The 17,704-nt window shown below is 48.2% G+C and overlaps 1 protein-coding gene across 17 annotated transcripts in view; it reads right to left on the bottom strand.

The window, feature by feature from the left end:
- The window catches only part of FoxP (forkhead box transcription factor P), a 201,724-nt gene extending 184,220 nt beyond the window's left edge, over positions 1-17,504 (bottom strand). For 15 of the 17 annotated variants that reach the window (XR_015294208.1, XM_086914480.1, XM_086914481.1 and 12 more), the window contains exon 1: positions 16,255-17,486. Coding sequence is in view for 14 of the 17 variants with exons in the window: in XM_086914480.1 (XP_086770606.1) it covers positions 16,255-16,284 (30 nt within the window). In the remaining 3 variants the exon portion in view is untranslated. Of the gene's footprint in view, positions 1-8,042; positions 8,806-16,254 lie in introns of those variants that run through there. The other 2 variants (XM_086914490.1, XM_086914492.1) reach the window with 2 other exon arrangements.
- Positions 17,505-17,704: the final 200 nt, after the last annotated feature.

The following is a 17,704-nucleotide window of genomic DNA, read 5'->3' as shown; positions in this document are numbered from 1 at the left end:
GCACGAGGCAAAACAATGTTGCTATACTTTCACCGGTGTGTAAAGATAAAATACAAAGTAAAGAGAAATTCCTCGTGCCGATTCGAACGGGTCAAAGAACTCTACGGCCACGTCTAAAATCCTGATCACGAGGCCGTTCACTCTCTCGTCCCCTCGTACCCCCTAAACGGATTATCCGACGAAATAGTTTACGAACGAACGAGAATCGGTATCGGCACATTGTATCGTATCGCTGTAGAATTCCACACGCGAATACGGGAGCCAGCCTCGATCATCGATTTCCCCCCCAACTTCTCTCTCTCTCTCTCTCTCTTCCTCCCTCCCTCCCCCTGTTGTACGAGTTAATTGGCCCGTAATCAGGTAAATAACGGAACAAGCGAGATAAGCTGGATCTGGCTAAAGGCAAGAACGCTCTCCGCCTGTTAAGATTCTTACGTTACGTAACGCGGTCGGCTAAGTGATAGGCTACTAGTAGCGACGAATCTTCGTATAATTCAGGCGTTCGATAAAGATCGTTACCTATAATTTAGAAGAAAAAAAAAGAGAAGAGAAGAGAAGAGAGAAAAAAAAGGAAGGAACGAGAAAGAGGGAAACCAGTCTCCAGGAACAGGCTATCCCGCAATTTTCCAACCATTATCGTATTCGACTTTCGCTTTAATTATTGTTCGACGATATCCCAATGGACAAGATATCTCGGCCGGCGTAACAGGCGAGATAATGGAAAGCGCAAGTAGGTAACTCCCTCCATCGCGCATTATCGATACGAGCGAATAATACGCTCGTTATAATCTTTCGCCCAAGCGACGAAGGAAGGCGAGTTTCGCGTCGATCGAAGGAAGAGATCGAGAGAGAGAGAGAGAGAGAATTCAATTGCGGTGGTATCATCGTTTGAAAAGAAGCGAGAGTGTAACGAGCGTGTGGCGCGAGGATACATGCTCCGTTACCATCTTGCGGCGGTCGCGCGGAAATGGCATTGCATAAGGTGAATAGAAAATAATCACGTTCACGAGTGTCCTCGTTGGACGATACGCCTCTATATCGTATCGCGCGCTTTATATATACGTATAAAATACGTTTCCCCTAAAATTGTTTCGCCGAAAAATCTCTCTCGAATAATATCTCGAACGAAGATCGACATGCCAATGAATTTCCTGGTTTCCCTGGTCCAGGAAGATTCCCCGACCAATCACGACACACGCCGAAGAACACTCTTTTCCCGACACGGTCCGGTAACGTTTAACTTTGCCGCATCGTTTTAACCGTATATAGAGAAGCGGCTGATGAGGGGGGCTCTCAGCATCAATTCACCGTGTGCAGAGGCACAATCATCGAGGGCAAAGTCATCGGGGAAAAATAATTACAATCGGTCGCCTAGTAAGCGCTCGCGTACTCCACCAATTCCCACGTCGCCGTTCCTCTCTCTCTCTCTCTCTCCCTCTCCCTCTCCCTCTCCCTCTCCCCATCCCTCGCCCTTCCTATGCACCCTGAGCTGCTGGGCTCGAAACCCCTAAGTCACCCGTATCCCGGAACCACTTCACATATTCGCGGTTCGACGATCCTGTACAAAATCCTAGCCGTCGTTATACTTGGTGCTCTTTATTATTACTTTTTTATAACGACGCGTCAAAGGTTCGAACCATGCACGCTCCGACATGTCGATCGGCGAACAACAATACTAACGACATACTACTCTCTCTGTTCTTCCGGGAGGGGGGAGGGTATATAGCGCCCTTTTCGAACGACCACGCATGTATTCGATTCAAGATCGAACCGACTCGCGACTCGATTCGAATATATCCGTGGCGACATCCACGCGATACCTTCTCTCTCTCTCTCTCTCTCTCTGTCGTGTGTAATTCGTTACGTATAATATAATGACTGCACTAATGACTCCGCAGAAGGCAGACAAGCCTCCTCCATTGTGATATAATCGTATATTTGTGTATTAGTCTCGGCGTAGTGTCGAAAAAGTCGGCGGTTCTCGAGGGAAAAAGCGCGGGCGGGGAAGAAAAAGAAAAGAAAAGGAAACGATAGGTTTACGCGCTACACACTCGCGTCGAATGCTTTTCTACCAGTAAGCGCGCGGCTGCCAGCCTCTCTCGATTAAATTGCACCATTGCTATCGTGGTAGCGGCCACTTAGAGAGATAGGAGAACGTTTCCATTACCGGCGCACGCATTTCAATGAAGCGGAGAAGGAAAGTAAAGGCGGGGAGTAAAGTTGGAGGAGCGAGACGGGTTAAGGTGGTCCGAATGTTCCGACTCGGTGCGGCTAAGGAGGCTGATCTATAAATACGCAGCTGAACACACAGCCGGAGCGAGTAACACCAAAAAACGGGGATCGGGATGATCGGGGCCAAGAGACATCCCTTCGACGAAGCTAGCGGCCGAGATCGATCGATTTCCAACTACCAGCGATGCGATCCACGAATCGAGACCCATGTTTCTTAACAACAACAATTGTGGTTGTCGCGCGCAATATTCGTAGTAACCGTAATCCGTGGAAGGTTGGTTGTAGCGATGAACTTTATCGCGCGATAAACTTCACGAGAGGCCCCTTTTAATCGCGGAAACGCGATCTCTCCGTGTACGTATATGTATGTATATTCTCTCCCTGTAACACGCGTAACGTACTAATTGCGGGAAAGGGAACGTAAATGTAAACTTCAATAGAATCGGTTTATCCGCGGCGCATCGCTAGCCTCTCCGTATTCGGGCTCGTTAAGATCATTAACCCTAATGGTATTCCCAACACGTCCCGCGTAAACTTTAGGGCGACTCGTAGCAACCAACTTCCGGGAAGATTTTCCTCGCCCCGCGACTCGCTCCCCATCTTCTTAACCAGTCCTCTTTCGTCTCGTTTTTCCCCCCTTTCCTCCAGAGAGGCAGAGAAACTCTTTCCCCGGTTGGGGTATCGGCCGGTCGTAAAACGTGCATGTCGATGACCAAGCTCGTGTGTGGACCTCGTGTATCCACGCGTAACGGCACACTCTCTAGGCTGCTGCTAGGTTCTATTCTAGATTCATAACTATTAATACTGAGAGAAGTCCGCGAGAAGGGGAGGGGGATGGGCAACTTCTTGGCCAATTTCTTCACCGTACTCCGCACTCTCTCGTCAATGGGGGGCAAACGCGGGGGAATTTATCAAACGCGGGGAGACTGTTGATGGAGACACGCGTTGGCGAGCCTAAATTTATTCGCCGGGTCCAGATACGTTTCCCGTGTTTCCTCCCCGCGAATCGAGGCCTACCTTATCGCGGGCTAATTAGTTTCCTCGTTTAGCGGTTTAATGAGACACGGAACGACGTGTACGGACGATCGTACGTATCGTATCGTATCTATCTCGAAGGAGTGTATCGTGTACGTGTATCGTAGAACACGTAGAATCATGGGCGTGGAGCGTTGAGCGAAGAAAAATGCGAAACGTAACGAGCGTGCGGCTCGATAGTGGACGAGGGGAAAACACGTGGAAGGTATGCGGGGAGGGAGGAAAGAAAGAAGGGACGAAACGTTTGTTTCTTCGTCCGCGTACGTCGTCGGGCGAAAGACACACACGCGAGCAAGACGAGTTGCTCGAGTTATTTAGAGCACGATTATGTACTCTCGATGATTCATATTTCAATTTTCTCTTTGCTAACTAACCGCCGATCGAAGACAACAAGTATATGCCTCGATTGCCCTAATCATGTGATCCTCGGCACGGGTATACGCGTTATCTTATCTTCCCTTGTATACACGCGTAGAGGGAACAAGTCGCGCGATAAATGCTGCAATTCGTTCGTTGAATCTCTGCGAGGAAATCGTTGGCGAGGAGAGGAGCGCGGTTTTTTCCCTTCCGCTCGTGGCGCAGAAAAGGAGACGCGGCGAGGCAAGGATTTTCGGCATTCTCGCGTGAATAACGCGAGGGAAAAATAGAAGCGACTATGAGAAGCATAAATTTTCAGGGCGCGTGAAATCTTGAAAAAAAAAAACTATCCCGAAAAAGAAAGTTCAAAGGAACGAGCGTTGAACTTAGGCGCGCGGCGCTGGCAAATTTTTCATTATCTTGCGCCATAATCTATTTACAGAAAAGATTTAAAGCTGGGACGTGCGGTGCTCCCGGTCTGGGGTTACTGAATTCATTATTCCTTTAAAAATATTAACTTTACTAACTCTACCATTTCTTCTCTCTCTCTCTCTCTCTCTCTCTCTCTATTCCATTTTTTTGCTCGAAGCAGAGAGAGAGAGAGAGAGAGAGAGAGAGAAAGAAATACAAACCCACGCGGAAGAACGATAAAACTTCGCGACTCCTTTTCAACATACTCCTCCCTTCTCTCTTTCTCTCTTTCTCTCTCTCTCTCTCTTTCTCCCTCTCTTCCTCTTTTCCTTCTCTTCTTTTTGAAAATTAAGCAATTAATTAAACAACGTTATTTCGTTGCTCTCCTAGATAAGGTTACCCTCAAGGCAACGGTTTCGGTTTGCGCAATTATAGACAACGATATTTCAGCGATATATCTTTGGAAACGTCTTGCTCTAAGAGCAATAATTAACCGAATTAAATAATTGCCGTTGCACTATACTTCCAAGTCATATTTCAAGCACGATACATGTTTGGAGGTATACGTCGCTACCGCTGTCGCAATTAAATTTACGCGAATCTAAGAATAACCATCGTTTGAAATAGAATCTTGTTGTCATTGGTTCACTAGCCGATATTCCAATCTCGAAGAGATCTCCGCGACTCGTCGATAACCATCGACGGTATATTTATACCCGTTCGAAAAATCGGGATCGGGATCTCGAGCGCGATAACCGACGCCTTCGTCGAATCGACGCGTTATCGAGTTATTTCCAGGCAATATTCGGCAGCAATATTCGGCTCGAGGCGACGAAAAATTTACATTTTCCCTGAAAATTTATATTATCCACGGATTCTCTCCTCCATCCCCGTTAGGGGGATGAGTGGTAAAATTAGTGTTTTGCGGTTACCTACGATGCGGCGATATTAAGTGGCCCGATCGCGTAAATAAATGAACCGATGAGAGCCAGCCACATACCAATCCTTAGTACACTTGGCTAACTATACTTGAAACTTCCGTGACCGAGGCGAGGCAAAATATATACCAAAGTCGCCAGGAATGGAGCAAAGTGCAAATGCGTCTGCTCGGAGGGACGAACGGTAAATCTGTCTCATCGTTTGGCACGCTCGTGTTCACCACCTCGAATGAATTATTTACTTATCAATTATTAACCGGACTCGTCGTGTACCGCTTAAAGATTTATACCGGCGAGAAATTGTCTCTGCATTTTCGCGCTCCCGTTTCATAATTCGATATTTATGAGAGATAGACCGATTTCAAGGTTGCCATTAACCCGAATATAAATAATTTTACAAATATCCATATCCCATCCGGTTTCCTTTGATCCGTTTATCCATCGTTTATCGATTAAACGGCTTTCGAAAATAATTAATAACCTTCTTCTTCGTTCCGTCTCCGCTCGACATACTCGAACAACGACGAGCCCAACAGCTTCGTTCCGTGTGTATACGGTGTACGTAATATACATCGTTCCGTTCACTCGGTTAATTATTTGTTGTTGCAACGAGAGAAAACTTGAGGAGAGGAGAGGAGATGTAGAACGCGGTAGCGTGGCGTGGCGTATCGGCGCGAATTCTTTCTCAGACTTCCCGGAATAGGAGGAAAATGGAGCAAAGTCCGACGCACAGAGAGCGTTACAAGTATACACCGGGATGGTACACAGGCGAGCGGTAAATCCATCGCGTCGTTCGGTATGTAAATCGCTTATCGCTTCGAGTGGTCCACTCGGTATAATTAGGTAGGTAGGTAGGTAGGTAGGTAGGTAGGTAAGTAAGTATAGGTAGATAGGAATGGCATCATGCGCGCCGACATGTATCTACACATCTAATAGCGAGGAGGACGAGAGCAACCTCGCGGAATTAGGCTCTTCCGTTGTTTCTATTACAAAATAGATGTGGCACGATATTGCGGGGCATCAACGACGCAGCTAATCTCTACTTCTTTTCCAGCCGCGTGATACTACCGTAACTAACGATACTCGTACTACACGGATCGAATCGATGGAAGGCGAAAATCGAGATCGATTCCCAAGCAAACGAACGCCACCGTTTACCTTCCCTGTGTATTTTGTTGCATCGAGAGATATAATATACGGATAATAGGTAAATAAACGAGAGGAGGTAAAAAATCCATCTATGTTACATTTGCGCGAGATAAACGAAATTTCTATAAAGGATAAACGATATAACGAAATAATGGCCGGGGAACAAGATGTAAACACACCTCGATCGAGTCGAGTTTCCTGAGCGAATACGATACGATCGGCCGCGTCGAAGGGATGAGGAAGGGGAAGGGAAGGGAATTGACGTCCGTAAACGCGCGATTTCCGAGGCTCCGTCGGACGAAAATAATCGGCAAAGTCGAAACGCGACCGTTCAACGAGGAAAAATCGTGGCGAAAAAGGGGCGATGGAACGTGGACGTGGTGTGGGAGGGACGAGCGCGTACGGTCGAATCGCAAGCTCGCGCGGTGGTCTGAAAATTGGCACGGAAGAGGGCATGCATCGCCGTTCTAAATTATTCTCTTAAAATGCATCCTCAATAATTTAATACGCGGGCCGAGCACGGGCCGGACGAATTTATCGCGTAAATAACACGGTACTTCGAACAAGCAGATATCATTAATCCCCCGGCCGGGTTGGACGAGTTAACACTCGCTCGCCCCGTCCCGTTTCTGGCGTTCCGTCGCCAGATAAAAGCCAACAAATCATCGCATCCAAGATGTATCCGTAACCATTAATCCGCGGCCGCATCCCATCCACCTACTTAACGGCACTGGGTGAGTGCAACGAATGTCATCCTCTGCAGCCCCATGCATCGTCGTTCCGCGCGCGATGCGGGCCGTGATGTCACGTGACCGACAGGAAGCTACCAATCGTCTTGCACGATTATCCCGCTCACCCTCTCCCCCCGTCGCTGCACCGTGCACGTGCGTGTACTCATGCGGCCGAGAGTATCCGTGTGCGTCAACCAGGGCATCAGGGACAGCGTTAAATAGGATTCGCGAGCGACCGGCCACGTATCTCGACGCGCTCGTGCACACACACGCGTCTCGACTCACGTACATACGCGTAAAGGGAGCAGAACGTGTTGTCTCCGAACGAGCGAATTTACACGCGAACGCGCTTCGTATACGACACGAGACGCGGCGCGACCAACGTCGAGAGTCGCGACCGGTAAACCGCGCTACACATTATCATAAATGCGCTCCGGCCCGTCCCACGCGTAAATCTGTTTCGCAAATTGCGCGAGTGGGATTATGTCATCTTCCTACGGCTCTCTTTCTATCGCGCTCTTCCTCGTCGCGCACGGAGCGGATCGGATGGATGGAAACGAGCCGTCCTTCGACGCTCTTCCATCTTCGACTCCGCTACCGCTCTGTTCCTACCTCCGCCTTCCTCCTCCAATCTTCGAGGATTGTTATCCGTTTATCGCGCGTTTATCGTATTTTATTCGGGAGCAACGATTTTTCCGAGCTTTCTCTCCTCGTAACTCCTCGATAAATGACGCGTTGAAAAAGGGGAAGGTGGTCGAAGAGTTAGGGAGATATATGTTCTGGAATGAAAGAAATGGAAGAGAGAGAGAGAGAGAGAGAAAAAAAGGAATGGAAATTGTTTAGTCGGGCAGAGTGAGAGATGCGAAATTGCATACGATTGCCACATGTTTGGCGACGATTGTGAAATCCTCGTAGAGACGAGGCAAGTAAATAAACGGTTGGTTGTATAATGAGCGCATGGGACACTTATCTCCGGTAAAACAATATTGTGCAAACAATAGTGGTCTCAGATAAGAAGCTGATGCAAAGAGTTGGAATAAGAAGTTAAGTTCCACTCCGCGGACTTCCCCCGGGCTGTCTGAAAATTATTATTTTTCTCTTTCGATCGTGGTGATCTCTACGTCGGGTCGGTGTATTCGTTGATCGCTTGATAAGGAGATTGGAGGGAATTACAATTGGAACCACTAACCTTCTCGGCTCTGTCGGCTCACAAATTAGGAATTTTTATGCCGCCCTCGCGCCATCCAATGAAGAAACACATTTGTAGTTGTTGCACGATCGAACTTGTGAATACGGGGACGTGGAACATAAGAAACCCAAGAAAATCCAGTTTTGCGAAAATGTTTCGGAACCTCCTCGGTGCGAAGCAGGTGGAAAACGGTTTTTCCTCTCCTCTCGCCGCCCTCACTTTTCTTCTTCTTCCTCGAGTCTCTGCCGACACACGCGTTCGGCAGATCGAGACGACGATATTCGAAACTGGACCAACGATACTCGCGACACGGGCGACGTTGAAAAAAAAAGACAAGAACAACGCGTTAGACCGATTCGAAAAGAGACGAGAACGTCTCCACTGCCTTCTCTAGAACGCTCGTTCGATCCGTTTCGGAAAGAGACGGGCAGACGGTGTCGCCGAACTGATAAGACCACACTGGCTGCGAGGAATTTAAACCGAACTGCGTGGGTATCGCGAGAATTATGTTCCTTCGATTGAATGCGACGATGCGATACTGCCTCTCCTCCGGCACGAGTCGAAAAAGGAGTTTTACAACCTGTCTCCTCTCCCGCTAAACGCTCGGAACGATCCGCGCGAGTAGAAAGTTTCCCAGTGGACGACGAGGCGATTACGGTTTTGCGAGAGTAATCGCGAGGAAGAAACGAACTATCGAATTCGGCCTCGGGCAGCGAAACAACACGACGATAAGACGATTCGTCAGAGAAGGCAGAACGGCGATGGATCGAAATGGTTCTTTCGCCTGGCTCGATCGACTGGTAAACAGTGGTATACTTCTCGACGATCCGCCACGACCAATCGAAACCGAGATAGATAAGAGAGTTTAGGTTGCAATAATTTTTCCAGAGAGTCGGTAGTTATTTATTCCAGCGTGCTGAACGCACGCTTATCAGCTCGCTCGAAGATGATATCGCCACCCGTCTGGCTCGGTGACATGGTTCTACACTTCAAAAGTACACATGTATCGTTGTTTTTCACTTTGCAACGTAAGCAAAAGGAAACAGTTTTATCGATTTCGTTCGTCGTTTTCTTTTTTCTCTCTTTCTCTCTCTCTCTCTCTCCTTTCCTTTCTTTCGACGAGACTTTTTTTAAGAAAAGAAAAGAATCCATCCGGTTCGATCGTTTCGCGAATAGTCGCGTTCTAAAAACGCAACCGACCATCAAAGGGAGAGACGATTCGAGGAAGAAAGAGTTAACACGACCAGATTCGAAATGAGTCTGCCGTTATAAATACACGCGAAAACAACTCTTCGTTAGCTTTGACTCGTTTAAATTAGATTCGAGTACTCTGGATGGTGTTGCGTAACCATCAGATTCCGACAGCTTATAACGCCCGTTAATACGCGCGTATAAACGCGTCGAAACTTTTCCCCCTGAACGCGAAATCAAGCAAGGATGCGAATCCTGTAATTGCGAAAAAATTTCCACGATTTTCCAACGTTGAGTTGAACGCCCCGAGTGGAACTCGTTTCTCAAACTATTCTAAATTTTTATTAGCGAAGATGTGGTTCGCTGGAAGAGGAAGAAAGAGAGAGAGAGAAAGAAAGAAAAAAAAAAAAAGAAAAACTCTCTTAGCAACCGGTTTAACCGATACAAAATACCTTATAGTTAAAACCTCTTCTGGCGCCATCAATGGGCGTAAAGTTTTTTTTTTTTTTTTTTTTTTTTTCAAAGAAACTCGTCCACTTGATTCGAGGGGGATAAAGGAGCGATTGGATCGGCGTGGAAGAATGTTCGTCCTTTAAATACGAGGAGGAGGACGTCGTCGAATTTGCGTCGTTTTCGCCGCGAATAGGCGAAGTTGGATGGAACGATTATCGGGGGAAAATATCCGCGAGCGAGGAACGGAGATGGAGAAAGAGAAAATGGAAGCGATCGGTTCGCAACGATAAAGAAGCATCCGCGTAGAAACGATGAGGCTCTACACTCGAGTGGGTGACGTTTGCGCGTGCATCAACAACGCAGGACCGGAACACCTATGCAACACGCGCGCTCGATCGCGCCTGTTTGCGAATCCCCCCCCTCTTTGTGTCCTTCGCTTTCGTCGCGAATCCGGGCGCGGTAATTGATTCATGATAGAACCGCGAATTCAAACAAGACCGATCTACATTTTGATATGTGCCGTCGCTCGCAGTTCGCTACGAGGATCGCGATGTCCCCTCTATTATGTCACCGCAACGTTGTTGCGCCGAGATACATCGCGGCCAACCAGCGCCACGATGGTCTGGTCGTGATCGACTCTTTTCACTGCCGCGACAAGGTGACCAAGTTTTCCCGCCCGTTCACACGACCGGCCGGCCAAGAACGAGAATTACGAGTCTTTTGTTGTTACGAGTCTCTTATTGTTCAATGATCGTGGACTCGTGTCCTCGATTTTATGCAAGATGCGTGCAATATGCGGCCAGGTTCGTTTGTTCTTTTTTCTTTTCTTTTTTTTCTCTCTTTGTAGAGAAGCCACGTATCGTGTTGCATATTATTACGCTTGTTGTATCCAATATTCCCTCCCGTTTCTCTTTTCGCGCGCTTCGATCGAGAAAATGAACTTTGTTCGAAACTTATCGCGCGCGAGTACCACACCCTGTATTTTTAATTTCATTAAGACGCGCGATTGCATGATGCGCGCTCGCAAAAACTTTCCGTTTCTGTGCCGCTCGTATACCTTTCTTCTTCCTTTTCCTCTCCTTCTTTTTCCAAAGCCTCGCCTCGTTTCGTTTTCTCTCCAAACGTTTTGTTTTCGAAAAAGTTGAACGAAACATGGACGGACGCACGATTTCGACGATTTCTCGTTCGAATTAATTGCGTTTCGAAACGCGGATTTATTTTCAGGGGAAGGATCGTTACAATTCGACGATGAAAAGTGGGAAGGAGGAGGATGATACGAATTACAAGACAGACGATTATTGCGGTTTATATCTGGGCAACGCATCGGCCGTCCCCCTTTGTGTACAAATCTGCGTAATAATTGATACGCGATGGGATCACGAGCTCAAACACGAATGGGTTTTAATACGGCGGTCGCTCTCAATGTCCAGCATCGTGCAGAATCTCTATTATTGTAGCGGAGGAGAGCGTTGCAAACGAGGTTGCATCGGGTGCAACGCGACCAATGCGGAACGGAGTGGATAATGATCGGCTTTTCTTTTTCTTTCTTTTTCTTTTTTTTTTTTTTTTTTGAGCCCATCCCCCGCGAATCGCCTATGGAGTGTCCCCCATAGGGAAACGTGAAACGGCTCTTTGTTCGTTGCCGCGATTCCGCTACTTTCGTCCTCCTGCACAATGACGTCGATGGAGGAATCTCTCTTTTCGCTAGAAAAAAGATGAAACTGCACGCGATTTCGCGCGACGGAATAGCAAAGGATGGAGCAAAGAGAGCAAATTCTCTTATTCGTATTATCTTAACAATTTTCGAAATGATTCTCGCGAGAAGGAGAAACTCGCGCACGAAAATAGCCGTAAGAGGAGCGTCTTTCGCGAATATTTGTTAAAGAAAAAGTGATTTCGCGAGATTGAAAAAGGTTTGACGGCGTGGCAATGTCAACGTCACCCTTCGACCCAAATTACCCGGTTAACGTCGGAACGGATCCAAACATATTCGATTTGATAGCCTTATCGCGATATTATTCATGATGCAGCGGGGATATCTGGGAAATTGTCGTCGAGGCGACGCCATGATCTTGTTATAACGAGTCGCGGTGCAAACCGTCGGTACATCACAATCGGTGGATGATAATTTAATGTAACGACGCGCGTTAGTGCGCCGATCGCAAATGAACGGCCGCCGGCGTTCCCGTGTTAACGCGCCTACGAGAACAGCCGTGGGGGCATATTTGACACGGAGCAGTCATGGATCGGCAAATCATCGAATCATCGGCGGTACTCGACAACGTAACAAGTCAACAGGCGGTCGTTATGTATATTGACGTATACTTGCCGCAGTTGCGGCGTCGATGCCTGTTTCTATTGACAAATACCCGTCGCGGGGGCGATGATGCATTGCCGTACACGCGCTATCGGAATGACATGGAATGCGTATTATCGCGACAAAATGAACCAACCTCTAGGAATTCGAATGCCTCGCGTCGATATCGGTTGCATCGATATGCAACCGCTGCGCTTCCACGTCGCGATTCCATCGTTTTCGAAACAATTTACGCAACGCCCTAGTCTTAATCCGCACGATCGATCGTCTCGCTCCTTACGTTTTCTCTTCCTTTTTCTTTTTTTTTTTAACGATCGTTGCCAAGTTGATCGTTAAATGGTAAACAGGCGAAACGAAGATACGTATCTTCGATAGGCGTTTAACGGTGGAGATAAATTGCACCGAATCATCCGCCGAGCCTTTGAATATCAATGGGAGGAGAGGAAAACACTGGGGGGGGGGGGACAGAAAGGAAATTGTAAATTGGCGATGAAGAAGACGTTAGGTAGCTGCGTCCCGTTGCTGTTTGCGCGTCGCAGCCGGAATGGAAAAAAGGGAAAATAATAAAAAAAAGAAAAAAAAAAGGCGCGGTCGCGACGAATTGAAGAATCGACGAGAACAATGCGGAGTGGCGTTGAAGTGGCTGTGACGGATGATAGGCGGCACGAGGATCGGTAGATCGCGAAAGTGGCGGAGAAGCAGTCACGATACACAACGCGTAACAATGGAACCAATATCTGTAGAAAGGTGGTGCTCGTAACGTGCACACTCGACGCGTTGGAAACAAATGTCGTACCTATGCGTGACAACCCTTATTGCGGCAAGGGGATGGTGTGTTTGTGAGCTGCGTGTTTATTGCTCGACCTGGCAATAATAACTGGTTATTATTCATTACTCTGTTCGGCGCGCACGGTGTTCGGAACGCACGAATGTTGCAGTCAACTACACGGTGGCGAGAATCGCTCTTTTTGCTCTCCTTCCTTTTTTTTCCTTTCCTCTTTTTCCTTTTTCCTCTTTTCTTTTTTTTTTTCTTTTTTTTTTTTTTGTTTCGATTCCTCTCGAGCCGTCGAGGACACGACGATTCGTGAAATATCGCGCTACGACTCTTTCCCCTTCGACGGTGTCGAGGGAGGGAAAAAAGCGACGCGTTATAAACTACCGGAGAATTTACGCTACGCGAGACGATGAAGAATCCGTTGAACCTTTTGGAAACATTATCAGACGTGTTATCGATTCGTTCCTACCGTCGAGCCGTTACTTCCTTCCGTCGTAAACTCGAAATGATCGATGACGCGGAACATGGGCCGTATGCGATGGCTTCGCAGCCTACGATTATCCATAGCATCGTCGATGATCGCGACAAGAATGCGTTACAAGATCTCGTCCTTCGGTGTAGCAGGGACGAGAATTCAGAAGAAGAAAGAAATATATATATATATATATATAAAAAGATTCGCGTCGCAAACCTGGAGCATGAATAAAGCAACGGGCAAAGGTGTGGTTCCCAGGCGTCCACAGTAGGAAATCGCTCACTGGGGAAGAAAGATGGAGAACAGAAGCCAGGAGCGAACCAAGACGTGATTAATATAAAAGTGGGCGGAGCTTGGTCTGGCCGGAAGTAGCCGAAGAGGGATGCTGTGCCGTGCCAAGCAAGCGCGAAAACGGGGGTTATAGTGGCACAACTGTGTTGGTACACTGTACCGTATGTATCTTCATCCTATGCGGCTGTGCATACATGCCCCCGCTATACGTATATATACGCGTGGAACGCACATGTGTGCGCGCGTGAACCGGCGGAAGAGGTGAGAAGATGGGCGAGCACCAAGAGCGTGGCGTGGGGATGATGCGAAATATACACCGCGATTGACAAGCGACACCCTTTGCCACGAAATCTCGACGATTTCGTCGAAGCAACGAGGAAGGCGTGACAGAGGATCGGTGCCAAACGGTTCTCGCTCGATCCTGGATAACGATGGATATCGCGCGCACTGGACACTACGAAATAACATAACGAATCTCGAATCCATCGAGACACCGTGGACCACCGAATCGAACCAACTCTCTTCGACACATTTTTTTTTTAGAATCGACCGTTCTATCGTTATCGTCCTCATCGACGTTGTCGTCTTCGTTGTCGTCGTCGTCCTTTCTCCTCGCTTCGAGCAGACCTTCTCCCAGACCTTTCCTAGCGACAAACGTTTCGACAAAACGTTGGGCTGTCAGTGAACGGTCGGCTTTGAATTTTGACGAAATCTTTGGTCGGCCAAGAAGGAAGCAGAAGCGGATGGGTGCACCGGCAACCTTGGAGGAGCGGTAGAAAAGAGAAAAAGGAGAGAGAGAGAGAGAGAGAGAGGAAGAGGAGAGAGGGAGAGAGAGAGAGAGGATGGAGAAGAGGGGTGGGTTAGTTGATTGGCGAATATGGGATCGAAGGGAACCGGGCGATCCACAGGGGTTTCGGAGACGCGGGGTGCAAGGGTTGATGCGCGGGGGTGGCCAACCCCACCTACTTCTTTAACGCCCCCAAGTAGGGTAGGACCGCCTCCGTCTCTGCGTTGTTCCACCTACTACACCCCGGGACTTCTGCAGTCTCATACCTACACCACCCATACCTACACCATCATCCTCCCATAGCTCCGTCTACTCCCATTCACTATATCCTTCTGAGAAAAATCACCTCTATTCCCAGGTAACACGAAGCGTTCTTCGATTGAAGCGTAACTACCATTGCCAAACGAATGTCAAACCAAGCTGGATGCCATCGCGGATGTTTCGTTGGATAAATTTGAAAGATTGATAGAACGATTAATAGATCAATCGATGCTTCCTACGATTCAAACGTTATTCTTTGTTGCGTATTTCCTTTTCTCCTCCTTTTTCATCTTCTTCTTTTCCATTTCGTTTTATTTTCTTTTTTTTCTTTTTTTAGAATTCTTTATCGGGAACAAACAGAACTGTAGGACGAGGTAGACGGTATTCGGGAATCGGGACGAGTCGTTGAAATAATTGAACGAATAACGCGATAATTCGTTATTATATCGTATCGTATCTTTCCAGGCAGCGTCAAAATAGGTTTGTTACTGCCAAGATTATTTTTAGGAAAAATGCGTTTTGCCGGAAAGATTTCTGTACTAAGGCAGGTACGCATTTAGTTACTCGAGCGTAGTTAATCTTGGAACTGTGTAGCGAGATTTATTTGACCAACCATTCTGCTTGTCCGGTGCACCTATTTGTCTTGTCACGATCGTTAAAGTGTCATTTCCACGAATATCGTCCGGCCCGCTCAACGTAAGATCAATCAGAAAATCTCAAAGCAACGAGTCATTTATCTATATTATAACGAGACCCGTCCCGACCATCCCTAAACGACGAAATACGACAAAACTCTAAACTTGGCTTCATCGAAATGCCAGATCCTTCGCGATTACGCGTTACCGTGGCTCGCGCCTCCGTGTAATCGGGTGAAACAATCGATCGTTTTTGCCAAATGTTTAATACCAATTTCCATCGACTCTGTTTTAACGTAACGACCCAGTTCCACCGACCGAGAGAATCGGCCCCTTCCTTTTCGTTAAAAATGCAACGATAATTTCAAGTTATTTTCATGCTACGTGCAGATTCTATTTCGAACTGGTTGATTAGCTTAGTAGGTAATAAATATTCGATCGGATCTGCTTCTATCGCGAAAACGAAACGATAACATCATCTTTCCGAAATCTCATTCGTGTGATGCCTATGCGTGGCATCTATCCCCCGCGGAGACGGTAAATTCTGTCGTGACAAAACGAAACAATTCGAAACAAAGAGCGAGAGGGGGATGAAGGGGAAACAAAAGCGGCACGCACACCGATGAAAGAAGGAAGCGATAGATGGCAAATGATTGGAAAAAAGCTGAACAACAGCGTCTGGTAACGACAGCGTGCAAAAGGACTGCATGGCACGTGGCGATCATCATTGAGTAAGAGAGCAACGCAAAGGACGGTGAATGAAGCAAGCGGCAAAGAATGACGAGAGACAAAGAGGCGGAGATTTAAACGAAGGAGAGAGAGAGAGAGAGAGAGAGAGAGAAAGCGGATGAGAGAGAAAGAGGCGCAGAGATGCAACCGCGATTCTACGCGGCATCATCGACAGACAGGCGTGCAGGTGGGCAAGCAGGCAGGTGAGGCAGGTCAGGCAGACGGTGAATCGGGTGTCAATAAGCAGTGCAGTGAAGACGGAACTAGTGAAGTTGCAGGGGTGAAGTGAAGTCTCTACCTGGACGGGTCTCCAGCGTGGTTCCAGCATGTCCCGTTTCCTCCTCGTCGTCGTCGTCGTCTCGCTCGTGACTGTCCCTCGTTGCTCCGTCCTTCTCTTCTTGGTAAAATTATTTCCCGAAGAAACGAAACGAAGACACAAGACCCGTTTCCCGTTTCTCCTCTATCTTCCACAACAATCTTCGTCCCGGCAATTCGTACTTTTCCTCCCTGTCCGTCTTCTCCCGCCCACCACCCCCTCTCGTTCCTCTGTCCTTCTGCCACCTCTCTACCTTTCTCTCCACCTCCCCCTTCCTTCGTCTCGCTCCTCCACTTCCTTCCCCTTTCTCCTCTTTCTCTCCTTTTTCTCCTTCCCTCTCTCTCTCCCTCTCTCTTACTCTCCTTTTTCTTTCTCTCTCTTTCTCTCTCTCTCGTCCCCTCTCCTTTCCTTCCTTTCCTCCGGCCTATTTCTCTATTATCTATCTATCCGAACGGTCTTTCTCTCCCTCCGCGATGTACTCGTTGGACACCTCCGCGTGCGCCGCGCCACGTGCCTCTTTCTCTCCTTGGGGAGAGAAGAACGATGCCGATTTTCTCTCGGTCACGGTGCTCGGTGATTCGCTCGCTCGCTCTCCCTCTCTCTCTCGCTCTCTCTGGCCGGGACGTGAGCGCGGGAGAATTCAGCGAGAAGAAGTAGATTACCACGATATCTGTCTATTTGTCGGGCCAAAAGGAAAGGGTGATACGTAGTATATCCGCGCGTTATCCTCGTAAGTGCTGCTACGTGGTATTTTTCAGGGTTGAATTATTATTGTAGTCGTGATTTTACAGTGGTACTCGTGGTGGTAATAGTGATAGTAATAGTAGCAGTAGAAGTAATAGTAACAGTAATAGTAATGGTAGTAGTAATAGTAATAGTAGTAGTAGTAGTAATAGTAGTAGTAGTAGTGGTGGTGGTGGTGGTGGTAGTAGTCGTGGTGGTGGTGGTGATGGTGGTGGTAACGACGGAAGGCGCCCTCTCTCGCGATCGGAGCTGACCAGCGTCGTCGAGTGCGTCCACGTCCTCGGTCTTTATCCTCGTCGTCGTGGTCGTCGTCGTCGTCGACGCAGGGAACGTGCGCTGAACCGTGCGGAATTGAGAGTGTGGTTTAAAGAAAAAGGGGTACCGCGCGCCGGTAGCTGCCGTCGCGACTGTGCGACGCTCGGCACCGCTTGGCCGCGAAACCCTACGGCCGCACCGAACACGCGGCTACTGAGTCGGCGCACTCACTCGGCCTCCCTCTGTCTCCATCCCTCCCTCGCCGTTTCGTTGTCTCCTCGTCCCACCTTCCACACCAACCTATACCTCGCTCCTCGTTCCTCGTTATAGCCCCGTTTCTCTCGGACAAGCTTCGCCCGCGAAGCCTCGCTACTTCCACGTACGTACGTACGTACCTATCTACCTACCTTCCTTCCTTCCTTCTGCCTTCTTC

Source organism: Apis florea, unplaced genomic scaffold (genome assembly GCF_048593485.1).
Source record: "Apis florea isolate Af1SG1 unplaced genomic scaffold, ASM4859348v1 contig_3587_pilon, whole genome shotgun sequence".
Classification (NCBI taxonomy): Eukaryota; Metazoa; Arthropoda; class Insecta; order Hymenoptera; family Apidae; genus Apis; species Apis florea.
The sequence above is the reverse complement of the archived record's forward strand: the minus strand, read 5'-3'. Positions and strand labels throughout refer to the sequence as shown.